General features: G+C 42.0%; 1 protein-coding gene across 3 annotated transcripts in view; it reads right to left on the reverse strand.

Moving 5' to 3' along the window:
• Window positions 1-6673: 6673 nt before the first annotated feature.
• Window positions 6674-14586, reverse strand: part of GADL1 (glutamate decarboxylase like 1) — a 160175-nt gene continuing 152262 nt past the window's right edge. For all 3 annotated transcript variants that reach the window (XM_044383332.2, XM_026496854.4, XM_044383334.3), the window contains one exon: window positions 6674-8465. In XM_044383332.2, the coding sequence (XP_044239267.1) occupies window positions 8292-8465 (174 nt within the window). In that variant the 3' untranslated portion in view covers window positions 6674-8291. The remainder of the gene's footprint in view (window positions 8466-14586) is intronic.

Raw genomic sequence — 14586 nt, forward strand, 5'->3', positions numbered from 1 at the left:
TAATTTTTAAAGTGCACAGAGATATATAATTATAAATACACACAGTTTAAGAAAATTATAGGGAGGGGCGCCTGGGTGGCACAGCGGTTAAGTGTCTGCCTTCGGCTCAGTGCGTGATCCCGGCGTTATGGGATCGAGCCCCACATCAGGCTCCTCTGCTATGAGCCTGCTTCTTCCTCTCCCACTCCCCTTGCTTGTGTTCCCTCTCTCGCTGGCTGTCTCTATCTCTGTCAAATAAGTAAATTAAATCTTAAAAAAAAAATTATAGGGAGCTTATTTATATTCATGCAGATCCCTTTTTGGGGAGGCAGAGAAGGTATCCCTAAGAAACTGAGAATCAAGCTGAGATTTAATTGTAGGCAGGAATTTCCTTATTAGGAGAAGGGGGGAATAGCATTCTAGGAAGAGAAAGTACTACATCCAAAAGTTTTGACATGCAGAATGGGAAGAATACTGACTTTTCCAGCTCTCAGCGGAGGGGAGGTAACACAACATTAAGTTGAAACTGTACGGGAGTTGGAAGGAGGCAAAGCCTTGGCAGCCCCTGGCAGAATCTGATCTTTATCCTGAGAATTGAAATCACTTGCCTCTGTGTAGCTCATAACCACCAGGACGGAGAACGAAGATGACTGTTGTCAACGCGATTTCAATGTTCATTTCAGGAGATTCTCGCTCAGAAAGTTAAGGTTGTAAATCAGTGAAACTCTACTGTTTGCTTTAGGAAATTCCTGCCAACTAATTTATCCAGACAAACATTTGACTCATCTCTCCCATCGTGAACAAAGAGTGCTCACCTGCAGAAAGAGCTTGCTTATCACACAACAGTTTATTTATTAAGACTTACATCGAGACTCTCACCTTGCTGCGCCCAGGAGCCCTAAACTATTCCATGATGGACTGTGTCCCAATTGGTTTGCCTTGGAAGAGCCTTCTTTTTTTTTTTTTTAAAGATTTTATTTATTCATTCGACAGAGAAAGACAGCCAGCGAGAGAGGGAACACAAGCAGGGGGAGTGGGAGAGGAAGAAGCAGGCTCCCAGCGGAAGAGCCTGACGTGGGGCTCGATCCCAGAACGCCAGGATCACGCCCTGAGCCAGAGGCAGACGCTTAACGACTGCGTCACCCAGGCGCCCCTTGGAAGAGCCTTCTTAAGCCACCTGAGCACAGACTTGAAACCTGCAAATATCCTCCTCCAACACCCGCCTTCTGAGACACCAAGACTCTTTCAAGCCAGGGCTCCCTGTACTCAGTAGAGCTAAGAAACTTAGCTTTGCCTGACCAACAGGTTTTCTGAAGGTCTTTTTGCAGAGTTGGCAGTGGTCAATCCTAAGAGCAAACAGAAAGTGAGAGATAGGATCAGTTTCGTGTTCTAATCTGGCTGCAGTTTGGTTAAGTAGATCGGACAAAGCCCAGAGCCAATGTGTGGATGCAGCAAGGGGGTTATTGCTATAGTCCGGAGGAGAGGCAAAAGAAGTTTGGAATTTGGATGCAACAATGGGGTTGAGTTAAATGGGTGGATCAGAGACATGTCTTGGAGGTAAATCCAACAAGGTTTTCTAATAGATTGGACAGTGAGGGGGAGAGAGAGGGAGACAAGGTATCAGGCATGAATTATACGTTTTGGTTTGCTCACTAGATAGAAACTGACGTCATTCACTGACATGGAAACATAGGCAAAGAAACAGGTTTGAAGAGGAATGCAGGATCGGAGTAGGAAATCATGAGTCAGTTTTGGGCACGCGGAGTTTGAGTGAGACACCGAGTGGAGATGACGAGTCAACATTAACACAGTGGTCCTGGGACTCACAAAGGTCTGAAAACAAAGCAAGGACCAAATACTCAGAAAATACTTATTTTCACCTCCACTGTGGTCCCTGTAAAAATTTCTTAATATTTCTTAATATTCCAAGTCAAAAGGCCTTCTCTATAGCCCTCCAACTTCAAAGGCAAGAAGGAGACAGGAAAATTCCTGTATTCTGATCTGAGAAAGGCACCAAGACGGTATGATACAACGATAGCCCTCTGAGACCAAGCTGGTTCTTGATGCTTTTGTTTGCCAAGTAACTGGGATGCCAGGCACAGTCCGATTCCTAGGATTCATCCAAGAGGACTCTTTCCTCTCCGTTATAGCAAGAGCAAAATGAAGATGTTTATAGCCCGGGCTCTGGGGGGAGGTGGATTTATATTTGCCTGTTGGATGCTGCTCACTAGGTTGGTCATCTCGGAGAATTTTCTTACACTGTTTGAGTCCCGGGTTCCTTAAAGAAAATGCGCCTAATAATTCCCACCACGGTGGTGTTTCGATGAGGACCGTGTGAATGTGCTAGCTGGCCTAGCACTTGGCAGGTGGCATGGACTCAGCAAATGTTAGATGTTGTTGCAATCATCTTTGGTTCTCCATGTTAGAGGTTTCTCAAACTTGTGGAATCTGACCACGAGAAACACTACACCTGTAGGACTAAGAGGTTAAAGACATGAGACACTTACATTATTTTCTCTAATTTGGGCCTACTGCCCTCCACATACACCCCTCCATCCACAGGCCTTTATTTTCAGGGTCTGGGTATCCAATGTTTCATTTAACAAGTCTCATACCAGTAAAGAAGGAAGTAGAAAACAGAATGAAGATGGAGAGCCCTCATTTTTCCCCGCATGTGACCCCAGTTGAACCTGGGGTTGTCTTTTGTGCTCTTAGGTGATTTTTCTCTGAAAAATCTGGTCAAGTATTCCTTTACAGTAATGCTGCTATTTGAATAGGCTCCCTAAAGCCAGGAGCTTCCTGAAAAGGGAGGCTTTTTATGCATCCAGTTGGATTAAGCAAGAGTAATCCAATTTTTCTTGAACTAAACCATATAAAATAAATCTTAAACAAATTTGAAAAGATCAAACCATTTCTAATTTGTTGGAATGAATCCCCCCCAAAGATCAAGGTAGCTCAAATAGAATGTGATTGAGGTAGGGAGACATAAAATTGCTTCAGACTGGAATCAGGCCAGTTCTAATTATATTAGGTGAGTTCAGACTGGCTTAGGTTGAGAGAAATGAAGCTGGTCCTGAAGAGGTTAAATGGCATCTAAATATATATATATATATATATATATATTTTTTTTTTTTTTTCCCAACTCAAAATTGGCTCTAATTGAGTTAAGGGGATTAAGACATTTCAAGGGGATTAAGACATTTGCAGCAGGATTACATAACTGTGAATGGGGCAGAGCTGACTTGCTCAGCTTGAACCAGCCAGACCAGATTCCAGTGTAAATGGAATCAAACTTTATCAACTTAGGTTAATTTCTGAACTGTCTGGAAAAGTCATGCTTTCGGTCACTGGTGTCACTCAAGGCATGTGCTACAGTGGCAAAACTACAAGTTGCCTGCCAGTACCCATCCTCCTGCTTGTCTTTACCACTAACAGAACTACTTACATGGTTGTGGGCAGCAACGTAACCTGCTTTGAAAAAACCCACAAAAGGGGCGCCTGGGTGGCTCAGTCGGTTAAGCGTCTGCCTTCAGCTCAGGTCATGATCCCAGGGTCCAGGGATGGAGCCCCACTCTGGGCTCCCTGTTCAGCAGGGAGTCTTCTTCTCCCTCTGCCCACTGCTCATTCTCTCTCTCTCTCTATCTCTCTCAAATAAATAAATAAAATCTTTTTAAAAAATTTAAAAAAACAAACAAAAAAACAGACCAAAAAAATACTAAATTTCTCATTCTTCCCTGATGAGGAGGTGTGGCCAATGAAGGGGTGGTGGGTAGCTTCTGGGTAAGTTCCCTTCTATCTCTTGCTGCCTGAAATGTAGAGGAGATGGCTAGAGCCACAGTGCTCAGATGACACCCATGAGTAAAGCTTGATGATTGAATCCATCTCTAAGGATGGCAGAGTAAAATATGGAAGGCTCTGGGGTCTCTGACGACAGGGGGGAGGTACCATCCGTCTGTTACAAAAGCTGTCAGTGCCCTTTCCAAATCTCCTCAACATTCACCAATCCTGGTCAAGGCTTTGGTCAGAAGCACCTGCATTCTCCGCTTGAAGACCTCCTAGGCTCTGCAAGCATGATTAAGGTGGTCAGGGAACTAATGCTCCTGGGATCAGCTCTCATCCAATTAATTCACCAATGCACTAAATACGCCTCCTCCCTCCCCCTCAGATGGGACATCTCTGAAGTATGGTCTACACTCTTTCCCAGAGGTCATGGGCAGGGTTAGGCCTCCTTGGCCACAGCATTAACTTGCTCACTAATGTTCACTATCCCGGTTTCCTTCCTTTCTGTCACTCCACTACCTTCTGAGCAGTGTTCCCTGGGATTACCAAGTGAACAGGCTGCTTGCTCTCAAATCCTTGTCCATGTCTGCTCACGGGCTAACCAAATGTAAGGCACCATCTGCAGATTATCTATGTTGAGACCTCTTTTGAACAGAGAAAAATAAACCCCTCCAGAGAAACCACAATTAATTGGGTTTTCTGTTATATGCTGCTATAGCTCCTCATCTTTGATCCAGTTAGCAATGAGATACATTTTTAACCTCAAATCCCTTTATGTTACTAGCTCTTTTACCAATGAAGAACCATTGTTAAAAATCAAAAGCCAAAAGAAGAATTTAAAAGTCTTTTGACTGAATAAAGTTCTGCTGACTGCTAGAAGAAATATTGAAAATTATGTTTTAAATGCCTAAATTTAGCAAATAAAATTTCAGTGAATAAATGGCCTCTACATTGGCAACTCGAAAGGAAATCTCAGTCTTCACTTGACCCATCCCCAGCATTTGATATAGTTGATCACTCCCTCCTTCCCCAAAAATGTTTCTTTACTGAGCCTGTGGGTGACCAATCTCTTGGTTCTTTCTCTGCCTCATTGGCTGATTCTTTTAAGACTTTATTGCTGGTCCTCTCCATCTTGAGCTGAAGTCCCAGGCCTCAGTCCTTGTCCTGCTTCTTCTTTATATCCATGGACACTCTCTGGATGATGTCATCCAATCCCGTAATTTGAAATAACATCCTATGTTGATGGCTATCAAATTAATAACTTTAGCTCCAAATTCCCCCTGAAATTGAGACTCAAAAGTAGTTACTTACATCTGATCTGGTTGGCTGGTGGAGACAATTCAAATTTTACATGACCAAAACCAGGTAAAACTACTTTTTGCAGTCCTTACCCCAACAGATGGAATTCCTTTCTTATAGTTGCCCAGGATGAAAGTATATGAAATTCTCCTGAATTCCTCATTTCTCCTGGAGCACTCGGCTTCATCGGTCAACCCTATCAACTCTGCATTTATTATTTTTTTTGTCTTGAAAGAGCGAGCGAGAGCATAAGCTGGGGCAGGGGGAGGAGATGGGCAGAGGGCAAGAGAGAGAGAGAGAACCCCAAGCAGGCTCCATTCTCAGCACGGAACCCAACATGGGGTTCCATCTCAGGACCCCAAGATCATGACCTGAGCTGAAATCAAGAGTCAGATGCCCAACTGACTGAGCCACCCAGGCACCCCTCAGCTCTACATTTAAATGCCTCTAGAATCTAGAACAGGACCTTTTTCGTCACTTCCCTCACTGGAACTCTAGTATAAACAAACTGTCATCATTTCTTGTTTGAACTGTTGCAGTTGCCTCCCATTTGGTCTCCCTGATTCCATGCTTGCCCATGGACACCCTATTCTCCAAACGGTAATCAAAGTGATTCTTCTAAGATATGAGTTCAATCACCAATACCGTGTTCAGATTCTCCAGTGTGTTTCTGTCTAAACCTAAGTCCCCACCCACAAGGCCCAGTGTACTGACTTCTGTGACTTTATCATCTGCCACTCACCTCGTGATTCCCTCTGCTCCAGCCTCACTTACCTCCATGTTGGTCCTTGAATATACCACAAATGCAGCTCCTCAAGCCTTTCACTTACCATACCGTCCATCAGGAATGCCCTTCCCCCAGATACCTACCTGGCTCCCTCCCTTGCTTCCTTAGTCTCCCTTCAAATGTCACCTTATTAGAGAGGTCCCACCCCAATCCACTTTTCTCCAATGGCCCACCCCTCTCTCCTTTCCATCCTCTTTCCCTTATTCTCCTTGATTTTTCTTCAAAATACTTATTACCCCCTGACTTGTTACATATTTACTTGTGGATTGTCTGCCTCAACTAGACTGAAAGCCTCCAAAGAGCAGGGACTTTGTCTGCCTCATTCATTGCACATCTCTGGCCCCTGGATAACTGCCTAAGACACCATAGGGACACCATCAATATGTTCACTGTGTGAATGAATTACAATTCACATTTTATCGAAAAACGATTCTTGACCATTCAGTCAAATACCTGATTGGGTGTGGAATATCCGAAGGAAAAAGAATGGAATCTTCAAAGTGTCTGTTAATAGTTGTTCTCTTCATTCATCAAAGAACTATCATCTCTCAAGAAGAGGCCCAATGGGAGCTATCCGGTTATGTGGCTATCCGGTTCCCAAGGCTTTGCCGCATGGAGGACGAAAAACTAAATATGAGGCAAATCCCACCTTTGTTAGAACTGCTTTTTCCATTTTATTCAAGGTGTTACCTCAAACACAGACAGCTTCCAACATGTTCCCCCGATTATTTAGCTAAAATGCCAGAGGAACTGAATTCACTTCTAAAATGTATTGAGACAACCCAGTAATGAGGAGATGACAGGAAAAGAAAAATCAGTGACAGGAAGTGTGTGCTAATGTTGCTTTTTATTTCATGAAACCAGAATTATTGCAAACATCAATTTCAGGCACATTTCATGTAGACATTAAAACAAAAAAGCCACAAGGTATGTAAAACATACACACACACACAAATAATTATCACCGGAGAAGAAAAAAATTCGGAGAAAAATTAAGATATTCTTTGACCAATGGAGATATTGAGAAACCACATATTCTAAAGCGAAAATATGGAATAAAAGCAAACAGTACACATCTGTTCTTTACTCTTCAAAATTTAATCAGCAAAAGTTAATGATATCGTATGAAAGGTTATCCAACTCGCTGTCTAATACTTAATCACTCTTCCATCTTCTTCCAAATCAGAGTTCTCATTAGATTCACAATCTTATCTTGTTGAACTCTGCACCCACACCTCTGAATTTTGTTTATTTCTTAGTCAAATAGAGTTCTCCTAGAAATCCATGACCAGGATCAGAGAGAGAATTATAAGCATCCACTCCCAGGAGAAATGGAGGAGGTGTTTGCACTGAAAGGCCTCTAATTCCCAGATTCTCTGCCTAATATGAACCACTTTATAGTCTACACCGACGTTTCAAAGCTTGAGAAAGGGAATGTTGTATAACCCTGGACTTCACTCTGGTTATTTCCTATAAGCAGAGAACAAGATAAGAAATGGGCCCTTCACGCTGAAACAGGTACACAGTAAGAGACATCTACCTCTAATGTCTACTACAAGCTATGACACAAGTGCTTTGGGAAGTGAATTAGGGCTATTGCTTTGATTGAAAGGGCCATCCTGCAAAGCGTTTGTCTTTATCCTTACCTCTAATTTAAGTAATTTAGAATAGATAATGGTTATTTTTAGCTTTTGAGAATAAACATTCAGCTGCATAAAAGATATATCTTTATAAAGTAAACATCTTAAATAGTCTCTCCTTTTAAAAATAGTTTTGATGTACTTCTGATGCCCCTAAGTATTAGTGCTACAGATGCCACAGCCATATTTTCAGACATTGGCTCAGGTCGCTGAAATATTAGGTATCTCTTTGCTGGAAAAATTATTATTGTTGTTGTTATTATTCGGTCTTTAGAAGGTTTCTAAACCACTGGTTCTCAGATTTTACCTTGCCTCAGAACCTTCTGGAAAGCCATTTAAAATATGCTGAGTTGCGCACCCAGAGTATCTGACTCAGTAGGTCTGGGGCGGTGCTGAGAATCCGTATTTTTAACAAGTTCCCAGGCAATGCTGATGCTGCTCATCTAGGGACCGCCATTTTGAGAACCACTGCTGTCAACTACTAATTTGTATGTTCTTTAAAGAGCAATGGAAGCTTAGAACGCAGGCCCTACGTGGTACTTACTAAATTCTCTTCAAGGCTGTGTCCTAAAGACAGGTCTTGAGAAAATCCCCTTTTCACTTCCTCCTTTACAGCAACAGTAGTGTCCAAGCAGCTAGAGTCCTTCCCACTATTTGCTTAGCATTTCCGTTTGGCCACGCCAGGCCAGGGCGTCTTTCCTATTTCTCCCCAGAAGGGCTGCAGTGTCTGCTGTGTCCCCAGATGCCCTGGATCTGGAAGCCTCCCCAGGACAGGACCCATGCCTCTGGGGAACCAAAAGCCACAGCTACATGTCTCTCCCCAGTCGGTCTATCTCATCCAGGAGGAAGTCCATGTCCTCCCGGCTCACTTGAGGGCTGATCACCACCTGGCGGAAGAAGTTGACCTTCCCCTGGTGGGGCTGGTAGCCCAGCATCAGGCTCCCTTTCTTCATCATCCTCTCCTTAATGGTCGGGGCCACCTGCACGGGGCGAGAGGAGGGAGGCAGTGAAAAGACCAGAGCACATTCCAGTGGCATTCCAGCCAGTCACGTGATACCCACTGCCACCCACTGTGGATCCCACCCCCTCGCACACATCAAGGTCGATGTTCATAATAATCTACTGACAACTCACAGCATATGAAGACTGGTCCAAGGGCTTTAGATAAATATAATTCATTTAATCTTCACAGTAACTTCACAAGGGAGATACAAATATCCCCACTTATGGATGAAGAAGATGAGGTGCAAAGAGATTAGGCAGTCTGAGTTCCCACGTTGGGAAAAAGTGAGTGAAAGAGCAGCAGCCTCCAGTCCAGCACACACTTTGAAACCTACATCATTATGCGGGGCTGTCTCCTTCAAAACAAATCAGGCTTAAAAGTGTCAAATGGTACATTCCCAACTTTGAACTAAAAAATGCTCCAGCTCAGGAATTTTAAATAAAGAAAATTAGTCTTGGTTGGGGAAAAACACATACACAAAATAACAGCCTTGCATTGATAGTTTACCAAGGAAAACACTAATACGGATATTATGCGCAGTTCTGTTTTGAAGACTAATAGTTTATTAGTTTATTAATAGGATATGTGACACACAAACACCTTATTAAGAGGTGTAAAGGTAGGAATAAAATAGGAAGCCCTATTTTTTTAAAGTTTTTATTTATTTATTTGACAGAGAGAGAGACAGCCAGCGAGAGAGGGAACACAAGCAGGGGGAGTGGGAGAGGAAGAAGCAGGCTCCCGGTGGAGGAGCCTGATGCAAGGCTCGATCCCGTAACTCCAGGATCACGCCCTGAGCTGAAGGCAGACGCTTAATGACTGAGCCACCCAGGCGCCCCAGGAAGCCCTATTTTAAAGATTTGCAAGTAATATGGGGAGAAGGGGACCTGATAATCCAAATGCACAAATTTTCCTAAAAGTTGAATGTTTGAGGAAATTAGTCCAATTTAAGAACCACCTGGGAACATCAGTCTGTTTTCATGTCGGTAGTATGACCACCCAAGAACTAGGTTACAAACTTAAAATAGTGAAGCCGATCTTTGAAACACCAAGTTAAAAAAATTAAGAGTGAGCTCTTCCTGGCTTGGAAAGGCAAGCAAAGGTTTTCCATTTTCCTTTTAACTCTTTCAAAATTTCTGAATTATATGTGAACATATAATGAGAATAGAATGAGTTTCTGTCCTCATCTTCCCAGAAAGATGAGACTTAGTTAATCCAGAAGGGAAGAATACATACATAAGTGACACCAGCCGTGGTGTGCTTTGAAATTCCTTAGGTGAAGGGCATGCATCCCAGTTCCCACCAGCCCGTCTTGGGTGCGATCATCCCAGTTCCCACCAGCCCGTCTTGGGGTGTCTTCATCCCACACCTCTCTAGCTTTTAAACATACCTATGTTTTGCGAGATACCCCCCTAAAAACAAGCCAAACTACTTCATCTGACACTCAACATAATCTTATCTGCTGCAAAGCTTATGGAAAAACTGGGTGTTTTCGACCTCTAGAGGTACTCTATGCCACAGAGCCATCTCAAGGGACGTGCGAGGATAATTTTAACTAAGTACTTTTTCCCCTTATGTACTAATTTTAGAACCTAAATCTTGCATAACATGGACTCCACTATGCCTACAACAGCAAAAACAAACATCCATTAAGCACAACCACATTGCCATTCTAGCAAAATACTGGCATTCTCTCACCGCATAATGAGACATAGAAAGGAAAATCTATGAGCATAAAAGAAAAAAAATGTAGAAAAAGAAGATGAAATTAGAAGTCAAGTTAATGAAAAAATATAGACCATCAAGTTCTATCGATTTCTGGAAACATGTTACAAATTTTATTCTGAGCTCTTCAGAGCTCCATGCTTATCTGTCTGAAACTCTTACATTTGAATGTTCCAAGCATCTGCTAAGTTCCAAAGCTCTTTATTCAGGTATCATTTATTATTGGATTCATAAAAATCAAGTGAAATGATACGTGCGCAAATGAAAGGTGAGTGCAAAAAGAGAGTGCTTTCCATAAAAACTAAGTTGAATTCTTTGGAAAGTCTGGATAAAGGAAGGACTGCTAAACATCACCGCAGGTTAGGTGTGGGAGGAGAATTGGAAAAGCCTTCAAGCGGATTCTAGAGTCCAGACTGGTTCTGCACACAGATGGCCATACGGGTGCCAAGCCCTCACTCTGCTTACAGAAACTCCGGGCTGGAAGGGGCAGATGATTCCTGAAGAGTGTAGTTACCGCAAGAAGAGTAGAGGCCCTTTGATCATCAGACCTCTACCCAAGAAAAGCCTTACGTACTTTTGGAAAGCATTTAGAAGTCCTCACTTGCTGAGAAAAAACAAACAAACAATAGCAACTTTCCACCTAAAGATGGGGAAACGAATGCACATAGATATAGTTTAAGTTAAAATGTTTCATCATGTGTGCATCACATTTTTTTCTAGGATTATTGGCTTTAACTGACCGCTCCTCACCCCCGTGGGTAGGAGGGGTTCTGGTGCGAACATGGATGTGAAGGGCGCACGTGCACATATGTGCGTGCGTATGCTCTGTGTACGCACTATCACATGGAATTTAAACTCTCAACCCACCGTTCCTCATGCACTGCTCTTGAAATCTTCCTACTTTGTCACAAAGCAACATGGAACCATGGTGTGACACAGGCTCATGACAAAGGCACTTTTAATTCAGAGAACGAGTGGGCTCTTGAAGGTAAACTGAAGGTCTGAGAGAAAAACACAAGAGTGCCATTCCTTTTTTTTTTTTTTTAATATTGTATTTATTTATTTGACAGAGACAGCCAGCGAGAGAGGGGACACAAGCAGGGGGAGTGGGAGAGGAAGAAGCAGGCTCCCAGCGGAGGAGCCTGATGTGGGGCTCGATCCCAGAACGCCGGGATCACGCCCTGAGCCGAAGGCAGACGCTTAACAACTGAGCCACCCAGGCGCCCCAAGAGTGCCATTCCTGATACGTATAGGAAGCCCCGGTTCACATAAGACAAATGTCTGGCCAGGAGAGTCACAGACTACCCATTGTAGAGTGCACGAAGTGCGGTTCTGCACACTTTTATTTTTTTAAATAAAAATCCCTTTTCATATTCATCTCCATCTTCCTCTAGGTACCCAGGGTATAACCGGCTCTGGATTATAGTCAATTTTAAATTTAAAACAGGCATGTGCTTGGCTCAAGCCTAATTTGCATTGTCTATTCCCGTTTACTTTTCAATAACCCTATTTCCCCCTCCCCAAATGATATTTTCTGCCTTACCTTTGGAGACCATTAGAATTTCGATTCCGGCTCATAAAGTGTCAGAGGCTCACATGAGGCAATTATCAAAATGAATCCGTCAGGTTTGCATTTCTTGTAAGCAAACCAAAAATATTTTCTAATGGGAGCAAGAAAGATAAAAGAGGACCCCTCGAACACTGTAATATAAAGATTGTTTGATCTTTAAAATTCTTGCTGTTGCAGAATGTGCTTCCATGGGGAGACACATGGCATGGGAACCAAACTCCTAAGGCAAATTTTGCCCCCGACTTTCAAAAATTATAAATACATGACTACACATCTATGTGACTCAGAGAACAAGGTAAGCAAGAGTTTAGCATGACAACACATATTTTATTTACCCATGAATATATGATTCATTCATAGAGGTGCTTACTCCCAGGCAAGGCGGGAAGAGCTCTTTAATCTATGAATCCTTCATGGGAAAAGCAAGCCATAAGCCACACCAGGACTGATATTCATTAAATCCCTATCACAAATTACAATTGTGGTAGTACTATCGGTTCTTCTTGTTGTTAACAAATATTTTACCAACGCTTTACAATTTGCAATGAGCTTTCACATATCTGATTCCCATGAACTCAGATTAAAGCTTGTTTGAAAGAGGGGCGCCTGGGTGGCACAGCGGTTAAGCGTCTGCCTTCGGCTCAGGGTGTGATCCCGGCGTTGTGGGATCGAGCCCCACATCAGGCTCCTCCGCTATGAGCCTGCTTCTTCCTCTCCCACTCCCCCTGCTTGTGTTCCCTCTCTCGCTGGCTGTCTCTCTCTCTGTCAAATAAATAAATAAAATCTTAAAAAAAAAAAAAAAAAAGCTTGTTTGAAAGAAAGCCACGTTTACAATTTAGGGACCCAGAACGTTCTCATTAACAGTCTAACAGCCCGCTTATCACATTTGCTCCTAAATAATCAACCATTTTCTATTTCTAAAACTCCAGGCACAATCCAGTGCTGGGTAACCTGGATATTCTCTTTTGCTGATCGAAGCAGAGAAACAGTCCTAATCCGACAGGATGGAATATTCACAGGGGAAAGAAAATATGCACAAACTAAATGTAAGTATCTGAATATCGCCCCTAAATGGAGCATGCATGGAGGAAAGCAATTTGGCAGGAGTGAGATTGCTTTCCAGCTCTCAATTATTTTACTGCTGGTTTTCCTTCAAATTGTAAATCAAATTCTTTTCACATGCCTCAGTGCCCTGGTCCCTGCATCTTAAGTGGGGGAAGATCCTGACATTTCTATTTGGTTGCACAGAAACTTAATCGACACATTTCTGTAGGATTGCTGCCTCCCCCCTTAAATTATGTTCCAGCAATGATTTAGTCATTTAAACAGAATTTTGTTGTCACACTCTTGCAGCATAAAATAGCATTTGATACTTAAAAGTTGCTTAAACTGAAGGGAAAAAAAACCAAAACAAAACTCTCCCATTCTGGCCAAGTACAGTGATTTGATACCAAGTAACTGACCGGACACCAGCACAGCCTTTTATGAAAATAAAATTTTCATGTCCATAAAATGGTATTTCTTCTGAAATACGTGTAACATATTTAAGGTTGACAACAACACATTCCTTTTCAATATGCAGAGTGTTTCTCAAACCTCTGTGAGGAAATATTTTTTCCAGTGCATTACAGAAATATTTTTGTGAACTATGATAAAAGTGAACTATTGATTGAAAATGAATTACTAAATAAAAATGAAATTAAAAAGAATAATTACAACAAGCTCATTTTAAAAAAAAATTTAAATTCAACAGCAAAGTTAATCTGTTAAATTGTCAAAGAAGTTTCTGAACGGTAGCCCTCGGGTTCCATATTTTTCTTATTGCAGACTGGTAATACTCAGTTTATGGATCTGCCTGGGGCTGGAGACCACATTTTGAGGACTGCTGCTCTGTTTTAACTCCCTTGGCTTCTTGTGGGTATATATAATTTTAATTATAAATCTTGATATTATCTTGCTTATTTATTTATGCTTATCGCCATGGTCTCCATACCCCTTTGAATGTAATCCATCATACCACGATGCCTTAGTTTCCTAAGTCATTTCCCCATTGTTAAATCTTGGACCTGCTTCAGTTACAATGGCATTTCAGTGAAACCATGGACCCAATCATGAAAACTCTAAATCAGTCCTTTAAAAGTTAGTCCAGAGATGATAATAGTAAGTGGTTCAAAATGGTCTAGACTTGAAGATCTAGATAACTTTCCCCATTATTTGCTGTGCAGGTGAAATCAAGTCACATTTTTTCACTGTTGAATACAGAGCATCGCAACACCTAGGGTGTCTGCGAGGACAAACTCATAATTAAAAGAGGGGATCCTTTTGCAACAAATTTGAGAGACAGACCCTAGATAAGCTTCTACTCTGACTCTAGTCAACAGTACCATTCAGAGCTTCTAATAAATCTAGACAGGGTTGTGTTTTGCTAAATTCTCCCATAAACCATGAACAAATCAATGCTCCTCAAACTCCAGGTTTTAGAGCTATCGTCTCAATTTAATTAATGTACATTTCATTTTCCCCAAGGGAGGAAAGATTCTTTAGGGGTAGGTGGCTAAACTCATAATAATTTGCAGATATTGTGGGTAGAGCATAAGGTGGGCAGGCTAATAAGCTGAAGAGTAAATTATGAGAGTTGTATTGTAATTAATATCTTGTTCTAAGATTATCTTGCCTAAAGAAATTTCTATTGAATGCAGAAAATGACCTACAATAATTTTCTCTATATAAAAAGTCACTTGGAAAAAGTTTTAAATTTCCCTATATCTACACTCCGCTCATACCAAGGCTACACAGTTCCATG

Source organism: Ursus arctos, unplaced genomic scaffold, assembly GCF_023065955.2.
Source record: "Ursus arctos isolate Adak ecotype North America unplaced genomic scaffold, UrsArc2.0 scaffold_20, whole genome shotgun sequence".
In the NCBI taxonomy this organism is placed as follows: Eukaryota; Metazoa; Chordata; class Mammalia; order Carnivora; family Ursidae; genus Ursus; species Ursus arctos.